Raw genomic sequence first — 22,106 nt, 5'->3', positions numbered from 1 at the left:
ATCTACTCTCTATATATAAAATCTTAAGCCTAAAAGTCCAACGATTGTGTGCAACGATGTTATGTGACGTTTTTATGTCACGTTTTTTGTCACGCTTTAAATCGGGTTTATTTTAAAACCTACATATATTTGTTTGGTATCATTCTTTTCAGAATTTATCAAACTGTTGTCAGATTTTCAGATCCTTATTCCGTTTTTAAATTATAAACTAAAATATCAAGAACTCGCGTCCTGAGAGATGAGACTTTTTGCGAAGACATTTAACCAGGCCCGGGGCCGGAAATAAAACATGAAGAGTAGGTGACGAAGACAGCTGTCTGTACAGGCTTTTAAATGTTCGAAGCACCACATGAGATGCAGATCTTCTCTTTCTTATTCTCCTCCACTCCTCCTCGGAAAGCTTCGTCTCCCTCCTCCCGACTCTGGCTCACCGAGTAATGTCCGCTTGACTCCTTATACAAGTGCTTCAGGTGCTTGATGCCCCACTTTCGGCAGCACGGGCTCAGGAATAGATGCAGTGCCCCCTGGCGGCAACGGATCCCAACAGGACTGCATCCAACTCCATCTCCCATGAAGCCCTGTGGGAGTCCGAGGCACTGCTGCCATCTAGTGCTCCATGGGAGGTAATGTTCTGTCCACACTTGTTCCCCTGGTCCTTCATTGCCATCAGGGACAAACTTAACAATTGTCACTCATGCTCATTCACCACCCCAGATGTACACCGTGGTCTCAGAGGCCATTTGGTTTTATTTTATAATTTGTATTATGACTTGAGTATATCAGATTATATATATTTTTTTTATTATGTAACACCCTGTAGATATATTTGCTATTCCTTTGCTTCTAGCTTCTGAGTCCGTGTATGTGGTATCACTGCAGGCACAGAATTCACCCGGACAGAGTCCTTTAGCTAAAAGGAAAGTTGTGAACAAAGTCAAAGCTCCAGGTAAGTGGAAATATTTTATTTTATCACTCTTTAAACCTCCAGTTCAGTTCGGTGTCTCGAAGCCCAATATGGCTGCACGGCTGTACATTTAGTCTGTCCCTGCTGGGATGTGTCGATTATCTCCTTTACCGTAAATAAGTCAATGGTGTGCAGCGATGTGACAGAGTGGCCCTCCTCGTCTAAGTTGTGCATTTTTAGAAATTGTTCAAGCTGAATGCTGTCAGAAAGTTGCAGATTTCATTTTAAATAGATACATTCGCCATTTTGGCCTATCATTCTGCACTCACTAACCCATAATGACAAAGTGAACACAGAAAGGTTCATAAATGGATTGCAAAATCTGAAAATAACTGAAATCTCTCATTCCTCGAAGTCTTCGGACCCTACTTTGTAGAAGATGGCAGAAATTCCAGCCTTCTTGAGAAAGTGCAGGCATTGTGGTGTAGCGGTTAAGGCTTTGGATGTCAAAACCCGGAGGTTGTGGGTTCAAATCCCACTACTGACACCACTCTGTGACCCTGAGCAAGTCACCTGACCTGCCTGTGCTCCAACTAGAACACCCAAAGACATGTAACCAATTGGATCATAAATGTTGGATAAAAGCGCCAGCCAGATAAGTAAATCTCTACAAGCCTGGCACACCTGCATTTGGGTAGCTTTATGCCACTCATTCTCGTAGATCATCTCAAGGCTCCGTTGAGCAGGATGAGATGCGCCTGTAAACGGCCATCTTCAGGTCTCTCCTGTGGTCGTGCGGGGAATGGCAGTTCCACAGAAGAAATGCTGGGGTCGCCAACCTGCTCATCCCCATTTACTTCAATATCCTTTAAGGCAGAAGCAGAAAGGGCGAGTCACGTCAACAGCTTAAGGGAACGGCCACTCTTGGGTTTCTTTCTCTTTCCTTGTCTGGTTAGGGAGTTCTGCCTCAGTCAGCTAAGTGACGCCTCCTTCCAGCCGCCTCAGAAGTTATAGGCCGGTGACTGGAAAGGGGCGGGGTCACTGGCCCTCACTGAGGAGGGAAAAAGAAAGAGGACCTGATTTGCGCCAGTGCCCTCCCACTTCATCCTGGGGGGGGGGTCCTCTGATGTACATGCATAACAATTAATCAATTCACACATATTCTAAAGGTCTGGTCTATGGATGGACCACTCAACAACACCCAGTGATGAGTCCCAAAGCCACTCCATTGTTATCTGGGCTGTATATTTTGGGTTTTTGTGGTGTTCCAGTCTGAGGTGGCGTCCACTCCGGGGCTATTTTCTTCAAGGGCCTCTCAGTATTCATTCTTCACTTAAAGGTGACTAGACTCCCCATCAATGCCATTGGGAAGCAACCTCATAGCAGGACCACCACGCTTCCCCATTGAAATGGTATTAGGTAGGTGATGAGCAGTGGGTGGGGGTCATCGGCAGGCATTCTGCTTGGAGTTGTGCCAACTCTAATTACCACTTGAACTGATTTAGGCTCACTAAGGGGGGCAATCATTTTTTCACATCTGAAGAGTAAAGATTTAATTTCAATGCAACACAAACAACTGAAATCATCATCAACTATGGTGTCGTTTTTCTCTCAAAATGTCTTCTGTGTGTGACCACAACTCACAAAAACTTGGACCAGATTGACGGTGAAACATATGTCACTACTATTTAGTATATAAAGCACATGCGATGCATAATGAAGCTGTACATTGAAATAAATGTGTTCTGTGAATATTTAATTTAATTAACAAGTCTGTTTAGGTTTGCAGAAATATTTAGATAGACAGCACAAAATAACCACAGGAGAATAATTGCAGCATGTCCTTTTTCACATTATATAAAAATATGGAGAATATCTTGAAGAAATTTCATGGCCGGTTTGAGAAACTTTTTTTGGATTGTTCAAGTCAATGAGTCCTCTATTGCCCTCTTCACATTTTCTGCCATGTCCTGTTTATCCCAGTCAATGCCTCCATGGTGGGGTTGTGGGCTCTAATGGGAGATCAGTGCCCGTATTTATTAAGCATCTCAGAATTGCTCCCAGGGATTGCACTAAATGTCACGCTAGTATAAGAACTTATAGTGTAACACGAGAAGTAGTTATGAAGCGTCCTGCGCCAACTCTCGGCGACGACTGGTACTTAACGTCGGGATTTAACAGCTCCACTTATGACAGCATCTCGTAGTTTACTTGGAAATCATGATAATGTTTTGTAGTTTTCTAATAATAACACTAAAGCTTCACCACAAAGATGATGATAATAATAATAATAATAATAATAATAATAATAATAATAATAATAATAATAGTAAGATAGTTAATAATAACCTAAGATAGGTTGAAATTTTCAACATTGACCTCAGTCTACTCAGTATTAACATTAGAATGTTTTTGGTAATGTATATAAGTAATAAAATGCATTGCATTTTTCATTCCAACAGAGGGTGCATCACAAATATTTTTAATAATAAAATGCATTGCATTTTTCATTCCAACAGATGGCCCATCACATACATTTATAATAATTAAATGCATTGCATCTTTCCTTCCAACAGACAGCACAACATAAATATTCTCACTGCTTTTACAAATAACATATCAAATGGCATATAACAGAGACATAGCCAAGAACGGACACAGAAAAACACAGACACTTGTCCTTTTATTAAGATGGATGAGCTGTGCTACCTTTTGAATTCTAAGTAATCAACATAGATCTCAGTGTTAATGTTTAAAGTGCGCCATCTATTGGAATGTATTTGTACTGCATATAGTAGTAAAATGATTTGCATGTGTCATTCCATTGGATGGTGCATCACAATCATTTACTGTAATAAAATGCATTGCATTTTTCATTCCAACAGTTGGTGCATCGCAAACTTGTATTTTTCATTCCAAAAGATCACGCTTCACATACAGTACTTTTACAATAATAAAATGCACTGCATTTTTCTTTCCAACAGATATATAAATAAGATAATAATTAATAAATAATAATTAATAGATAAATATAAATATTCTCAGTGCTTTTACAAGTACCATATCAAATGGCATTTAACACACACAGAGCCCCAAACAGACACACATATACATAGACAAACACACACACACACACACAGTGCCCCAAACAGATGCACAGATACATAGAGAAACACACACACACACAGAGAGACTTGTTATTTTATTAAGTTAGATGAACTGTGCAACCTGTTGAAATCTAAGTAATCAACATAGACCATAGAATGTTTGCAGTGCACCATACTGTATATTGGAATGTATTTGTAATGCATGTTCTAATAAAATGCACTGCATTTGTCATTCCAACAGATGGTGTATCACAAACATTTGTATTAATACAATGCATTGTTGGAATGACAGAGAAATAGCAACAAGATGGACACACAGATACACAAACAGGCACCTATCCTTATATTAAGGTAGAGAATAATAATAATAGTGATAATAATGTTCAAAGTAGTAGGAGAAGAAGGAAAACAGAATAAGGTGGGCTATTACACTAAGCTTCATGTAACTGCTGCCACCTCGTAACACCCTCAAGAATAATACTGTAATGAACACTGAGATGTAAAGACTGAGACACACAACAAATGAGAGTAACGCCTGATACTGGACGTGTTTATCTAACAAGAGGAGGTCCACATCCATACTTTTTAGAAGAATCGCCTTTCCACTGTTATGGCCATGGGGAGCGCCACATAAAGTAATGGTTACTAAAAGTAGCCTCGCTGTTCCTGCGCTTGTGTCACTGTGCACAAAGCCAGACCCTTGAGGAAATGGTTTAACCTGAGTGGCCTGACCTCAACCCTACTGAACACCTACAGGATGTCGATTGTGAGCCAGCTCTCCACATTGAACGTCAGTGCCTGACCTCACAAATGCTCTTAAAGGCTGAATGGCCACAAATTCAAACAGGCACTCTCCAAAATTTAATGGAAAGAAGAGTGCTAGAGCTCCAACTCCATATTAAGATCCACAAGTTTTGGAATAGGATGTCCAAGAAGGTCATGCAGGTGTGATGATCACCGACTTTTGGCCATGGGGAGTAAGGGGGACGTTCAAAAACAGTGAACTTATGATTTGCTACTTTCAGAGCCTGATGATTTGTATGAGCCCAAGGATATTGTCGTGAGGGTCATGTCTGCTCAGTCAGTCCTCGTTACGTGGGTTGATCCAGCATACGAGAAACAAAAGAATGTGGGCGCAAACAGGTAAGCCAGCTTTGTTACTTACCTCCCATGTAGATAAGCACATTTGTCCAACATTATTGTATTAAATACATTTTGAGAAAATGTAATTTTCAAAACAAATTTATGGTACAAAAATATGTATTTATAGTTAGTGTAGTAATTAATGGCAAGAAAAGATATTTTTGCTTTTCAATGCCTTAAACAAATGCAAGTCCAATGGTTTCAGGTGCCGTATGGCCTCACTTGCTCCATTCTGTGTGCTAGCAAATCTGTAAAGCTAATCAGAACATACTGGATGTACTCGAATGCTGTGAAAGGCCAAAATGAACTTTCTTCATCAATAGTGTGGCATGTAGGGGCGAAACTGAGCTCCAAACCCCAGACACAGCTATGCAAACACAGTCCCGGGTTCAAAAAAGTGTTTTTTATTAACACAGTAGAACCTCTTGGCAAGACTTGTGTTGCTTTCTTTTGCTTTCTCCTCCACTCCTCCCAGGCGAGTGTTGTCCTCCTACTCTCCCGACTCTGGCTACCATCACAAAGTGGAGGGCTTCCTTTTAAACCCCACCCCGGGAATACTTCCAGGGCCAAAACTATTGTCCCTGAGAAGCACTTCCCGGTCAGGTGGAACCATTCTAATAACTGAAACTTCATCTCTGGACAGCTCCTCCTAGTGGCCCCCAGGGATCCCAACAGGGCAGCCCTTTGGAACCACAACTCCCATGTTGCTCTACGGGCATCCATACAGGGGCTCACCATAAGGGATGCTGCCACCACGTACATGGTGGGGAGACAGCCTGAACATTTCAGGCAGCCTCCCACTATCTCTGAATTCCTCTGGCCTGGACTGGAAACCATCCCAAACAAAAATTCCTCCCAATTTTAGTCAACCATCCTCTATTGTGGCCTCTTGGTCAGGACAGGGAATGTTACAGCTTTCTTCTTGATCATCTGGACTGGTAAGGGAACAGGACCAATTGTTCATCAATTAGATAGATAGATAGATAGATAGATAGATAGATAGATAGATAGCGTAGTTGGCAGGATTGGATAGATAGATAGATAGATAGATAGATAGATAGATAGATAGATAGATAGATAGATAGATAGATAGATAGATAGATAGATAGATAGATAGATAGATAGATAGATAGATAGCGTAGTTGGCAGGATTGGATAGATAGATAGATAGATAGATAGATAGATAGATAGATAGATAGATAGATAGATAGATAGATAGATAGATAGATAGATAGATAGATAGATAGATAATGTGGTATATGGCCGGCAGGTTATCCCGACAAATACCCCCAGGCCGCCAGATAGAACCATTCTTGCAACATGGAGGTGACCCGAATTCCAGCAGGGCCTCATGGACCTTGGAGTTTTAATGCACAGCCCTGCTGGATACCATGGGGGCTGCCAGGGGACACTGCAGGGGGGCCCAGGGACTTCTATTTGCCTTATAGCCCAGAAGTACTTCCCGGTCAAGGGGACAGAGGAAATGATGTACTTCCAGGCTGAAGAAAAGGAGTTTTCCCAACCCGGAAGTGTTATAAAGTCACATGGACTGAGGGACAGAAACACTTCCGGGTCAAGAAATATAAAAGGACCATGGGAAACCCCGGCAGATTGAGCCGAGTTGGGAGGAAGGGTGACTGAGCTCCTGGGAGGTGTGGAGGATTGTGTTATTTGGATTGTATTATTGATTATTGATTGTTTATTTAAGTATAGTGGACATGGAGGTGCTTGTGCACATTATTATTAAATAATATTTGGACTTATATCTGGTGTCTGGCGTTTGGTCCGAAGGTTCAAGGGGACAACAGCGCCCCCTATCTGTCACAATAGATAGATAGATAGATAGATAGATAGATAGATAGATAGATAGATAGATAGATAGATAGATAGATAGCGCAGTTGGCAGGATTAGATAGATAGATAGATAGATAGATAGATAGATAGATAGATAGATAGATAGATAGATAGATAGATAGATAGATAGATAGATAGATAGATAGATAGATAGATAGAAATGTTACATAATAAGATCTGGAAGTCAGAGGAGGGCCTGTCAGCAAAGACAAGAAATAAAGAGGTGAAAAGGAGACAGAACATCGCAGTCCAAACTCCAGCACGTCGTGAAGCCTGATCTGGAAAGTTGAACTGCTGTGAACCATCAAGATTATAAAGTGAGGACTCTGAATGAGTAGCGAGGCCAGGAACTGTTTGGCGAGGAGTCATGGATGCTAACAGATATTAATGATGAATTGTATTGATGTTCTGGCCTCATGTTGATGGTGGGTGAGCTATTTTCAGTATCAGACCACTCTGATGGATTAGCCTAACAGCACTGGAGTAGACAGTTGATGCAGACACCTGAAATAAGAACCCCTCTACCTGACGATTCCCGTGATTCTCCATCAGGGATGACTTATTTCCACAAAATAGATGTGGAGGTCCGTGTATTGTTTTTGAAATCGGCTCAGCTGAGATGTTGCTCACAGTAAATTGTATTTCTGTTGTGTTATCGTCTCATGTCTGAAGCCTTTCTAATGACGTGTCTACAGTATGTCTTTTCATGAAGTGCTCATCGCCAGAGGTTTATGAACGCCAGCCTCATTGAGTTGGCGATGACCTCTTTGTTAGAGCTTTTCATATCATTATAAAGTGAGGGTGTGTCGCTCGTGTGATATTTGGGACCTAAAAGAGATTCTTTCGGTAATGGCTGGAGTTTTGGTTGGCGGCCATTCAATAGACAAAGCCGTTTGGGAGATGAGCAGCAGGGCGGTAGGTCCAGAGCTGACAGGGAACAGCCTGCATGGATTTGTTCTTTAAAATTCTTTTTTCCCTTCTGAGATTTGGAGCCAGCATGTCGTCTTAAAAGGCGGTGGGTGCCAACTGGAGTGAGGTGGATGGAAGAGCAGATGGCGTTTTTCAAGTCCTCGCTTGTATGCTTCAAACTCAAACACTTTACTCTGGGAACCTTCAGAGTTCAATAGGAGGGCTCCAAATTCTGGTCGCCTTACCTCCTACGTTGCTGTTGTGCATTTAGTGCGGCTTTTTCACTGTGCTAAGTCTTTTAGAGATCTCCGACAGGTCTTTGTCAGGGACTGTGTATGTATTGTGTCAAAACTAACAGACTGGCTGTCACCCTGTTCATATACAGTCAGCTTGCAGATTATCGTACAACAGAGCTACATAAACTTGTACTTGTAAGAAAAATATTTCAAAGGTCATTTCCAGAAGTGAATATTTGACTTTATCATGTAACTACTGTGATATACAATACGTGTAAATAAGAATGCTTTAAAGATCATACAGTAGAATCCCATCCATCCATCTATATCCTAACACAGGGCCACGGGGGTCTGCTGGTGCCAATCCCAGCCAGCACAGGGCACAAGGCAGGAACAAATCTCTGGCCACAGGTTCATTTTCCTCTTGTAGGATTATTCTGTGTGTGTGTTTGTACAGTAACCAAAATCATGAGGGACTGGCAAAGTATGAAGTTTCACATCTAGTATTTCAGAAAATGAGGCTGGGGAGCAAGACAATGTGGGTCGCTACCTCATATACGTCCCATAATGTTTGGGACAAAGACCCATTGTTACTTGAGTTGCCCCTCTGCTCCGCGGTTTCAAATTACAAATCAAACAATTCAGACGTCGTGATTAAAGTGCACATTGCAGACTTTCATTGAAGGGGATCTGCCCACTTTTCACTTACGCAACACTTTCTCTACATGATGGCATTTCAGGGCACCATAATGTTTGGGACAGTTGGTGTCACAGGTGTTTGTGATTCCTCAGGTGGGATTCACGGCTTCATAAGAGACCTCGGCTTGAGAGTTATTGATGATCTTCATTTCTCTGTCATCGTCATTTGCTCATTCTCTATCGTGGAGTGTGTGTGTGTGTGTGTGATTCATGCGTTGCCCACCATAATGTCTGGGACAAAGTGTAACAATCACCCGATATGGGACGCGGTCACTACACTTCACCACCCGAGAGGGAAGTGGAATGATGTTCTAAGGATATAATAACATTAAAATATTCGGTCCTCGGGCCCCCTTCATCCCCTTTACGTGCCCACCAATACCTGAATGAAACCAGATGGTACTTAGCAAGTGTATCGTAATCCAACATTGATACATTTACATGCCAGGTGACTGAGTGCTCATTGGTGACCCCTTTTTCCCTGGATGCCTTCCCCAGCCTCCCTACCCCCAGCGGGCAAATCTTAATCCCTGGGTCGAACCACACATAAAGGGAAAAGGATATCAAAAAGAGAGAGGTTAAACGTAGTCCGTGAAACGGCAAAGAATCCTGTAGTACAGTTCTTACTGCGTGATGGAGGGAATTAAAAGCGGTGAATACGGATTCCTGGCTGGCTACCCCCAAGAATTTAAAAACACCAACAGGAGCACCCGGAGAACCTCAGGTTCATATACCGCAACCCCTCGGCTCTTCTTGGGAAAAGGGACTTCAAAGAGCCTGCAGAATTCTGGGAAAAGGTCTTGAGGACAGACGAGACAAAGATGAATCTTATCAAAGTGACGGCGAGAGCAAAGTGTGGTGATGACCAGGAACTGCCCGAGATCCACAGCAGACCACGTCATCTGTTAAACATGACAGTATTGGGGGTGTTATGGCTTGGGCATGTATGGTTGGCACAGGTCCTGGCACACTTCTCTTCACTGATGATGGAACTGCAATGAATTCTGAGGTGTGTAGAAACATCTGATCTGCTCAAGCTCAGTAAATGAAGACAAAGTCACTGGACGGCACTTCATCCTACAAGAAGATAACGAGCCAAACAGACTGCGGAGGCCACACGGGAGTTTATCAAAGCTAAAAAATGGAAAATTCTTGAATGGCCAAGCCAGTCACCTGATTTTAAGTCAAGTGAGCGTAAAGAGAAAACTTCAGGAGACAAACAAGCAGGAGCTGAAGATGGCGGCATGAGAGGCCTGGTGGTGCATCACCAGAGAAGACCCTCAGCACCTGCAGATGTCTATGAATGGCAGACTTCAAGCAGTCACTGCATGTGAGGGGATACGAGACAAAGCCCTAATAGTAGACCTGCCATTGCTGTGTCCCAAACATTATGGTGCCCAGAAGTGAAGAAAACGTGTTGTGAGATCAAAATGTCACCATTAAAGACAAGACTGGTGTGTTTCTTCGAACACAAGCGAAGAGTCCACCAAGATTTTTTTGAACAGGGACAAACAATCAACCAGAGATTACGAGAGTCCGTTTGAAGAAAAAGACCCAAATTGTGGCCTCACAAGTGGACCCTTTATGTCTTCTAATTTTAAACCGTTTTTTTAGGAAGTTTAGATAAAGAAACTAAACCACACAATTAGTCCACTAAAAACGATCTGTTCTTTTTAAAATTACTAAGAACTCTCTGGTTCAACTCTTTACTTGGATTGTTACAACAACAACAACATTTATTTCAGTCGCACATTTTCATATAAGCAATGTAGCCCAAAGTGAAAGAGAAAGAGAAAAAAGACAACATAAATAAATAACATTAGGGAACACTAATTAACACAGAATAAAAGTAAGGTCCGATGGCCAGGGAGGACAGAAAAAACAAAAAATCCAGACGGCTGGAAAAAAAAATAAAATCTGCAGGGGGTCTGAGGCCACGAGACCACCCAGCCCCCCTAATATAAATGACCTCAATCAGTCCTCATGGTATTCAGGGTTCTCATGGAAGGACTTGATGATGATGGTCACGTGGACTTCTGACCTTTAACCCATCAATGTAGGGACATCACGGTGCTTTGATCAGGTGGTGATGGCGCAGATCAGCACCACAGAAAACCAGAAAAAGAACAGCAGAGAGAGTAGGGGTTAGGACGGAGTGCGGAGCCACCAGGAATGATAATGATAATTAATTGAATATACAGAGCATCAGGATTTAACTAAGATGAAGCTCCGAGAAAGTCATTTGTTTCATCTTAACACTGTGCGTGTTGCTTATATGTGAAGCAAAATATTTCCCGCATGACATGTGCAGTCCTTCATCAGACACATTCATATATGGAATGCTTTGCCACTTGACACACACATTCCCTGCAGACCGGCCATTTAATGAAATGTGCTCAGCCCGCAAGTCCCTTTGAAATGACTCGTTACATCTTTCAATATTTTGAAGAAAACACAACACGCTAAAAGGGGTAAAGTACGGGAGAACACAAAGAAAGGGAATAAAGAATCCGATAAAAAACAAAATCTTCTGCATTTGGCCTACAGAAACTGTTTTTTTTTTGGACAGTTTCATTTTGGATATTTTTTAGGAATGCCATGGCAGGACCCTGCAAGCCAAGAAAAAAAAAATGAAACATTTGTTCCACACACAAACCAAGCACCCCCTACTGGTTTCTACAACACCTTCTTCCAGCACCAACCCAAACATCTCCTGTGAATGGACATGGTCATGAAGGACAGTTTCTCCAGGACATTGGGACACCACCCAACTCTTTACGAAAAATACCCTCAGATCTGAGAGGCAGGACCTCGATTTTATGTCTTACCCAAATGTTGCCAGTGTCCCTGCACTGGGGCATTGGGACCCACATTCAGACCACATGGTATGCATCCCCTGCTGGTCTCACCAACACCTTCTTCCAGCAGCAACCCAAGAGTCTCCTAGCTGGTCTCCCATCCAAGTACTGGCCAAGGGCCTGAACAGGCTTAGCTGCAGGTTGATGACCCCTTCTGGAGTGCAGGTGGTATGGCTGCTGCTTAACTTATAAATATATAAAGGGTGCTATTGCACGCGGCATCATAAGTTGGTTGGCCACCCATGTTTTATTTCCCGTGGCCTGGAACCCCTGCAGATTTTATTTTTTTTCTGTTTTTTCCGTCCACCCTGGCCATCGGACATTACTCCTTTTCTATGTTAACTAATGTTGTCTTATTTTAATTTCTTATTTTGTCTTTTATTTTTCTTTTCTTCAGTATGTAAAGCACTTTGAGCTACATTGTTTGTATGAAAATGTGCTATAGAAATAAATGTTGTTGTTGTTGTTCCTCCCCTCTCTACATTCCTGAGTGTCCTTTAGGGTCAAACCCCTACTTTTTCATGTCATTTGACGCCACCTCCTAATTACGACTTCTCGGCCTCCTTCAGGGCCTCACCCCATCCACCTCCATCACGTTGTACTTTTTAATCCCACCATTCTTTGCCTGTCACACCGCATGCCCAGACCGACCTCAGTCTGTTTCTCCTCAGCACGGCATCTACAGTGTTGGCTTCACTCAAAGCTGTCCTCCGAACTGAGCACTTGACACTCCACACTCTCGTCTCTGTTCTTTCTAGCTTGGCTTTGTTGGCCACGTCTTGCTCCCTGGAGCCCACTATTCCTCATGCAGCCTCCATAAAACGTTTCCCCTTCAGTGCCGGAGAGGCTCCTTTCTTCTATCAGACCCTTTCGTTTTGAGAGCTCTTTAGTACTCCTCTGCTGCTTCCTTGTAAGGGCCTGTGGTTTCGATATCATCCTTATTATCTGCTGCGGTCACACTACCATATAAATCTTTGGAGATTCTTTGTGCCTTCTACATAATGAATCTTCCAGCTGCCTTTAAAAAAATATTTTTCTTAGTGGAGACGACTTGGAATTGCCAGAATTTCCTGTTCCTGATACAGTTTCATGGATTTATGTGCTAATTTACAGCTACTTTATCCTGGTTTAAACCTTCATTTTTCAAATGCAGCCCTATTTGTTAAAAGTCGCCTTCTTTTTTTTTTAGTTTATTATGCAAAGACATTTTCATGAAATTCAACCCAGGGGTCATTCAGATTCACTGTGGGTGTACTATATGCGCTTTTAATATTTGAATAATTGTTTAAATACCTTGGGGTAAACATCACAAGTAAATATAAAGCTCTTTATCAACAAAAGTTTGCCGTCTGTTTGGAAAAAATGAAGCAAGACGTGCCTAGATGGCCAACCCTTCATCTCACTTTAGCTGAAATAATTAGCATTGTTCAGATGAATATCCTTCCGAAGCTTCTCCTTTTATTTCAAAACATTCCAATATACTTCAATAAATCATTTTTTAAGAAATTAGACTCAACCATAACCTCATTTATTTGGATGTCAAAACATCCACATATCCAAAGGGCGACTCTACAATGATCTAAGGTGCAAGGTGGCATGGGCACTACCTAACTTTCAGTTTTATTACTGGGCAGCAAACATACAAGCTATAAAATCTGGGCATGGACACAAATAGACGAACATACTTAGGCTTGGTCTGCAATAGAAATAAAATCCTGCAGCGCTTCTTTATATTCCTTGCCTTGCACACCAATAAATATAAGTCATCGCCAATAAACAATACATTACAATACATCCATCCATCCATTTTCTAACCCATCCATCCATTATCCAACCCGCTGAATCCGAATAGGGTCATGGGGGTCTGCTGGAGCCAATCCCAGCCAACACAGGGCACAAGGCAGGAACCAATCCTGGGCAGGGTGCCAACCCAACACAAACACACCCAGCACACACCAGGGCCAATTTAGAATCACCAATCCACCTAACATGCATGTCTTTGGATTATGGGAGGAAACTGGAGCGCCAGCCCACCGCACACACACACAGGGACAATTTAGACTCGCCACCTAACCTGCATGTCTTTGGACTGTGGGAGGAAACCCACGCAGACACGGGGAGAACGTGCAAAGTCCACGGAGGGAGGACCCGGGAAGCAAACCCGGGACTCCTAACTGCGAGGCAGCAGCGCTACCACTGCGCCACCGTGCCGCCCCATTACAATACAATACAATACAATTTATTTTTGTATAGCCCAAAATCACACAAGAGGTGGGCTTTAACAGGCCCTGCCTCTTGACAGCCCCCCAGCCTTGACTCTCTAAGGAAAGAAAAGGAACAACTCCCAAAAAAAGCCTAATAGGGAAAAAATGGAAGAAACCTTGGGAAAGACAGTTCACAGAGAGACCCCTTTCTAGGTGTGTTGGGCATGCAGTGGGTGTCAAAAAGAAGGGCATCAATAAAATACAGTACACAGAACAGAACAAATCCTCAATACAGTATAAAAAGTATGGAGTAGTATTTAACAGTAGATGATATCACATAATATGATTTGGATTTGTTCAGAGTCCTGGAGACCTCAGCCATCAAGCTGCCTTCCCCTATTGGCCATTCCACGGCTGAATCAGCGCTAGAACAGCCAATCCGATGAAAGGACCCCTCTACCCCGCGATTCCTGTGATCCTCCATCAGGGAGGACTTTACCTTTGGCAGGCAGAACAACTTGGCAGGTGGGCCGTGGGCACCAAGTGCCACATTTGAGTACCGAGAAGAGAAACAGAATAGGTGAGGGTTAGTAACAAATCCTAACTATCATGTTACTTATGTTTTAGTGCTAATGACTGACAACAGAGATGCAGTCCATACAGTTAATCAGCAGCTCTAGTCAGGGTGTGCTAAACTGAAGTTGTGAGTCTTCAGCCAGGATTTGAAAGCTGAGACTGAAGGGGCATCTCTTATAGTAGCAGGCAGACCAGTCAAGTGTTTAGGGGGGTCTTGTAACTAAAAGCTCGACCTCCCACTGTTATTTTATTAATTCTTGGAATCCTAAGCAGACCGGCATCTTAGAGATCTTAATGTGCGCTCAGGTTTGTAAGTCATGATAAGTTCAGACAAGTAAGCCGGACCTTGGCCATTTGAGGCTTTCTATGTTAAAAGGAGGATTTTGAAACTTAACTGGGAGCCAGTGTAAGGACTTGAGGACTGGAGTTATGTGTTCGTATTTTCTTGTTCTTGTGATAATTCTTGTTGCAGCATTTTGGTTTAACTGGAGGTTGTATAAAGAACAGTATGAACATCCAGTGAACATCGCATTGCAGTAGTCAATCCTAGCTGGAAATAAATGCATGAATTAATTTCTCAGAATCCTATTTATTTAGAAAGCGCCTTAATTTCCCAACATTTTTACGATGGAAGAAACCTGATTTGGACAACTTTGTAATATTCGCTTTAAATGACAGGTTAGAGTCAAAGAGAACTCCTAGACTTGGGGCTGATTCACTAACATTAATGGTGATTGCATCCATCCATCCATCATCCAACCCGCTATATCCTAACTACAGGGTCACGGGGGTCTGCTGGAGCCAATCCCAGCCAACACAGGGCGCAAAGCAGGGAACAAACCCCGGGCATGGCGCCAGCCTACCGCAGGGCATAATGGTGATTCCAACTGAGTTAAATGATGATATACTAACAAGTCAATTGTGCTTCACTCACTCAGAATATGGAACCAATGTAGGAAGCATTTTAAGACAGAGAAGCTCTTATCTATGGCACCTCTGAATGAGAACCACCTTCTCCCACCCTCTCAAATGTATGCAGTTTTGAATGCCTGGAAAACATCCGGAATTAAATCACTTTGAGATCTTTACATAGACAGCGTCTTTGCATCCTATGAACAATTACACCCCAAATTTACCTTCCCAGCACCACATTTCATTCACTACATTCGAAACTTTGTTAAGCAGAACCTGCCCAATTTTCCTCACCTCAACACCTACCTCTATGCCGGAAAAAATGATTGCTCAGTTTCTAAGACTCAGACAGCTTTTCCGTAATATATAAAACTGTTTTACAGTCCCCTCCCTTTCAAAGATCCAAGAGAACAGTGGGATAAGGATCTCAGAAAAGGAGTGGAAGGTAGCAACGCACAGAATTCACTCGAGCTCCAAAAATGATGTATCGAGTGCATCTCTCTCATTTAAAATTGTCCAAAAATGTTTCCAGGGCAAAATCCAGCCTGTGAACGTTGCAATCGAGCTCCAGCCTCACATGTTTTGGGTGTCCTGCACCAAATTAACATCATTCTGGACCAAAATCTTGAAATGCCTTTCAGACAGCCTTGGGGTCCCAATCCCTCCTAATCCACCAACAGCTGTCCTTGGGGTCTTAAAGTGGAGAAGGACAAACAAACTGCGATTGCCTTTACTACACTACTGACACACAGACTTGTCTTGGTCAACTAGAAGAATCCTGACTCTTTTATTCTAAGTCAGTGGGTAACTGATGTTATATACTATTTGAAACTGGAAAAAAATCAAATTCTCACTTAGAGGATCTGGGCAGAACGTTTTTCAAACCCTGGCAGGATCTGATCAATAACATTTTAGAATAAGCATTTCAATTGAGGAAGCAGGTTATCTCCCCTCTTGTACTCCATTTATCGTTATTCATTTATTAATTTATCGATTCACTTATCTTTACTAGCATAAAGTCTGACACTGCTGGCCCGGCTCTCTTTCTCAGGGGTGGGGGTTGATTTCTTTCGAACCTTTTTCTTTCTTTTATTTCTTTATTTTTTTTGTAAAACTAGAGTTATGTGTGGGCGGCACGGTGGCGCAGTGGGCAGCGCTGCTGCCTCGCAGTAAGGAGACCCATCTGGGTTCACTTCCCAGGTCCTCCCTGCGTGGAGTTTGCATGTTCTCCCCATGTGTGTCTGCGTGGGTTTCCTCCCACAGTCCAAAGACATGCAGGTTAGGTGGCGAGTCTAAATTGTCCCTGTGTGTGTGTGCGGTGGGCTGGCGCCCTGCCCGGGGTTTATTTCCTGCCTTGCGCCCTGTGTTGGCTGGGATTGGCTCCAGCAGACCCACCGTGACCCTGTAGTTAGGATATAGTGAGTTGGATAATGGATGGATGGATTTGACCAGATCTGAGGATACGCAGGTTAAGGAAAAGCAACATTCCTGATGTTTTCATCTTCTTTTGTAGGCACTACACCATACGGTACCGTGAAAAAGGAGAGTCTGCAAGATGGGATTATAAAGAAACATCTCAGAGACGTCTGATTGTGGACAGGCTGTCACCAGATAACATGTACGAGTTCTCTATTCGAGCTTCGCAGGGAAGCAGAGATGGCAAATGGAGTGTTTCTGTGTTCCAAAGGACCCCCGAATCTGGTAAATTAGGGTTCTGTTAAAAAAGAGTTCAAATATCTCTTACGGAAAAAGTCATATTTTATGAAAACATTGTGTTTATTCTGCACACTGTAACTTAGAAGAGATTCCCAGATAAGCTTGAAAACATCTACGCTGGCTTTCATTCTTGAACCCAATAAGGACGGCTCTCCAGTCCCTGTAATCATCAGCGAGGTTTTTTCGATTTGTATAAGAATTTCTGTATGGATTTAAGAAATCTACAGGGTGGTCCAGATCTAATTATGCAATTATGAAAAGGCGAACACATCGCACCCGCTGTTCAACTGACAACCGTCTCCCCGCCATCTTGAAATGCAATGCAAGTGCTGCCATCTATCGGCAACAAAAATATTTTTTTGTGAATTCTCCATGTAATAAACTTAATAAGTTATAGCGTAATAAAAATTGCATAATTAGATCTGGACCACCCTATATGGGTCTAATTGGGGGCTGCTGCACTCAAGCATTTTGACTTTTATGTTACGTTTCTCAGTTGTGCCATATAGTATAATGGGAGAAGAGTAAGCAAATAAGTTTTTTATTTTGAAGCTTCTTAACAAAATTGGAAATATTGAGCATTTTACAGCAACACCATTCTTATTTTCTTATCGGCACCGACATTTCGTGACATTTTTGTTCGTCCTCCCTGGCCATCGGACCTTACTCTTATTCTGTGTTAATTAGTGTTCTCTGATTTTAATTCTTACTTTGTCTTTTATTTCTCTTTTCTTCATCATGTAAAGCACTTTGAGCTCCATTATTTGTATGAAAATGTGCTATAAAAATAAATGTTGTTGTTGTCATCTATATCATAATCTTTACCAGGATTTGCTGGATTTGTATTTATATTCCCCGGCAGTGCGAACCAGTTCGGCACAGAAAAAAAATTTGGGGGTCACAACCCGGTAGTCCCCGTTATTAACACAAAAGAAAATAAAAGGGTTCATGTGCAGAGACGCAATAAAAAATGGTGCTGACCCAATATTCATATGTATTCGGGGGCAGCACGGTGGCGCAGTGGTAGTGTTGCCTCGCTGTAAGGAGACCTGGGTTCACTTCCAAAGACATGCATGTTACTGTAGGTGCATTGCTAATCCTAAATTGTCCTTGGTGTGTGTGTGTGTGTGTTGGGGGGGGTTTGTGTGCCCTGCGGTTGGCTGGCGCCATGCCCAGGGTTTGTTCCTGCCTTGCGCCCTGTGTTGGCTGGGATTGGCTCCAGCGGATCCCCCGTGACCCTTTTTTAGATTATAGCGGGTTGGAAAATGACTGACTGACTGACTGACTGACATTTATTCGGTTGACAACAACAACAACAACAACATTTATTTCTATAGCACATTTTCATACAAAAAGTAGCTCAAAGTGCTTTACATCAACAACATTTATTTATATAGCACATTTTCATACAAACAGTAGCTCAAAGTGCTTTACATATTAAAGAATAGAAAAATGAAAGACATAATTATAAAAAATAAATCAACATTAACAAGTAAGAGTAAGGTTCAATGGCCAGGGGACAGAAAAAAAAAAACTCACGGCTGGAGAAAAAATAAAATCTGTAGGGATTCCAGACCATGATACCGCCAGTCCCTCTGGGCATTCCACCCAACATAAATGAAACAGTCCTCTTTGGATTTAGGGTTCTCACGGAAGGGCTTGATGATGATGATGGTCACGTAGACTTCTTCCTTTTAATCCGTCCATCATTGTTGGAGCATCATGAAGCTTTGAGTAGGTGGAGGTGGGCAGGCCACCACCACAAAGAAACCGGAAAAAGAAACAGAAAAGAGAGTAATGAAGAATAGAAAAATAAAAGAAAATAAAATAACTCATGTGGAAAAATAATAAATAGTTTGATCAATCTGGTGTACATGACAAAGCCACGCAGACCCTGTCTTGTCTATAGTGCACATGACAAGTGCAACTTCTTGTTTCTCCTAACGAACAAAAAACCACAAGTGACCAACTGATGAACTTAAAGGATGTGGTAAATGCTGATCCAAGCAAAATGTTGTAAGATGTAACGGTTTGAAATTCTTGTGCAACTAAAGTCATAAGACAAAGGCCCTATAAAAGATTTGGGATACCGACCCCTCGAGGCAGACGAAGGGCAGGTGTCCTAGGACTGTGCTTCTCTGTCATCTTACCCTTGCCTGGTGTGTATTAATAAAAGATTTTTACTAACTTTAATTATATCTCTCTGTCTTCAGTCACAAGAAATGACACTATGGAAAAAGTGTCAACAGTCAACATTAATTAACATAGAATAAGAGTAAGGTCCAATGGCCAGGGTGGACAACAACAACAACATTTATTTCTATAGCACATTTTCATACAAACAGTAGCTCAAAGTGCTTTATATATTAAAGAATAGAAAAATGAAAGACACAATTATAAAACAAAATAAATCAACATTAATTAACATCGAATAAGAGTAAGGTTCAATGGCCAGGGTGGACAGAAAAAACAAAAAAAACTCCAGACGGCTGGAGAAAAAATAAAAAATCTGCAGGGATTCCAGACCATGAGACTGCCCAGTCCCCTCTGGGCACTGGGCACTTTTATCCAAAATGACTTACAACATTTGAGGTGCAATTGGTTACTTTTTCTTTTTTCCCCCACCAGTAGGAGCACAGGTGGGTGAAATGACTTGCTCAGGGTCACTGGAAGCGGGGATTTGAACCCACAACCTCACAGTTTGAAGTCCAAAGCCTTAATTAACCAATGTGCCACACAGCCTGCCAAATACATGCATAGTATGGTATGAACGCACCATGGATGGCAAAAAGATATATATACTATATATATATATATATATATATATATATATATATATACAGTATATATATGTACTAGCAAGATACCCACGCTTCACAGCTGCGAAGTACTGCCTCAAATTTTTTATTAAGAAGAACATTAAACCTTTTTAAACTGAGGGAAAATCTACCACTAATTATTTGTTAAGGATCTCTTTGTATACCATGTTGTCAGTTCGGCCCTCCGGTTGTAATATGACCAAGCTGTGTGCTGAGCTTACTCTTGAGCATGTAACCTACAGTTGGCCATGTGAACAGTAATCTTGTTTCAAATCTCACAGCTTGGATTGCTGCTGTCATAATCGGTTTGAGTTTCATGGTTTGTTTCAATTACGACAGTATTTGTAGGACTTGTGTTGAAGTGACATTCAGCATCTGTCAAGCGTTGTAAGCACACAACCTGTTTCATTGATAACTTCACATCCAGCTTTTGAGAGTTGAAACATTCATAAACATCAAAGTGTCCACTACTGAAATCATCACCTGTCAATCTAAGATGTCTAAGAGGCATTGGCGGTTGTCAAGGTGTAAAATATTTGGCCATTTCGGTACACTTGAAAGTGACAACCAACAATTCAGCGGCAGCCATCAACTCACATGCAGAACCATAGGTGAAGGGCTTAAGCATTTCACTCTTCTAGTGCTCCTGTGTATATAATTATCTCCTGTACCGTCATCAGTCCACACCTTGAACCTGTCCCAGTCATTCAATACATAAGACACAATGTTTCTCCAGATATCAAGAGTGAGCCTGATATGGCCGTGCAATATGTAACAAAGAGAATGGAAAAGGCAGGTGCCATCTCCGGCATGGAAACCACTCGTAAGTGACAGTTCTTTGATCGATGGTGATCACCTCGATAGACATGTTAATGGGGTACGGTTGGAATGATAAAGGAAATGGGTACCTGAACAATGTAAAGTAAGTCTAAAATACCTGCACAATAACTATAATCATAATAAATGAACAATAAAACAGCGGAGAAGCTGTGGATTAAATAAAACGGCTGTAGTTATCAGCAGGGAGACGTGAATCCCGTGGCGAAGCAAGGAAGGGAATGTAGAGACCGGAGCGACGGACGGCCTTATATAGGCAGGCAGCCAACAACATGGGAGGCATGGGGATGGGGGACAACGCCGCCTCACACGGTGACCGAGCTGCAGGCTATGGACGTCTATATATGTACGTAAGTAGGATTCAGTTAGCGTTGGGAACCCGCGTACCAAATTTCTTGAAGATGGGCCCATAAGTAACAAAGACTGTTGAAAAGTTCAATATGGCGGCCGACAGTGGCATCATACCATCGAAATAAGTATGTACATCGGTTTCGGTTAGCGCAGGGAAGCCGCCTACCAAATTTCGTGAAGATGGGGCCATGAATAAGAAAGTTCAACATGGCGGACGTTGTCGACCGTTATCGACCGTTATGACCGTTACATGTAGAATTTCAAAATGAAACCTGCTTAACTTTTGTAAGTAAGCTGTAAGGAATAAGCCTGCCAAATTTCAGCCTTCTACCTACACGGAAGTTGGAGAATTAGTGACGTTGGAAAGTTCAATATGGCGGCCGACAGTGGCGTCATACCATCGAAATAAGTACGTACATCGGTTTCGGTTAGCGCAGGGAAGCCGCCTACCAAATTTCGTGAAGATGGGGCCATAAATAAGAAAGTTCAACATGGCGGACGTTGTCGACCGTTATCGATCATCATTATGACCGTTACGTGTAGAATTTCGAATTGAAACCTGCTTAACTTTTGTAAGTAAGCTGTAAGGAATAGCCTTCTACCTACACGGGAAGTTGGAAAATTAGTGATGAGTGAGTGAGTGAGTGAGTGAGGGCTTTGCCTTTTATTAGTATTATATATATATATATATATATATATATATATATATATATATATATATATATATATATACAGAAGGAGTCCCTCTTTAAAAGCAAATTTTAGCCTGATATCTCTTTCTTCCTCTTCTTCTTTCGGCTGCTCCTGTTAGGGGTTGCCACAGCAGATCATCTTCTTCCATATCTTTCTGTCCTTGTCATCTTGCTCTGTCACACCCATCACCTGCATGTCCTCTCTAACCACATCCATAAACCTCCTTATAGGTCTTCCTCTTTTCCTCTTCCCTGACAGCTCTATCCTTAGTACCCTTCTCCCAATATA

At 42.1% G+C, this 22,106-nt stretch overlaps 1 protein-coding gene across 1 annotated transcript in view; it reads left to right on the top strand.

The window, feature by feature from the left end:
- fndc1 (fibronectin type III domain containing 1) overlaps positions 1 to 22,106 on the top strand; it is a 129,571-nt gene that overhangs the window by 32,894 nt on the left and 74,571 nt on the right. Inside the window, 3 exon segments of the mRNA XM_039737866.1 lie at positions 848 to 946; positions 5,037 to 5,154; positions 16,916 to 17,103. Coding sequence (XP_039593800.1) covers positions 848 to 946; positions 5,037 to 5,154; positions 16,916 to 17,103 — 405 coding nt within the window.

Source organism: Polypterus senegalus, chromosome 16 (assembly GCF_016835505.1).
Source record: "Polypterus senegalus isolate Bchr_013 chromosome 16, ASM1683550v1, whole genome shotgun sequence".
Classification (NCBI taxonomy): Eukaryota; Metazoa; Chordata; class Cladistia; order Polypteriformes; family Polypteridae; genus Polypterus; species Polypterus senegalus.
This window is presented reverse-complemented; position numbering and strand designations above follow the sequence as displayed.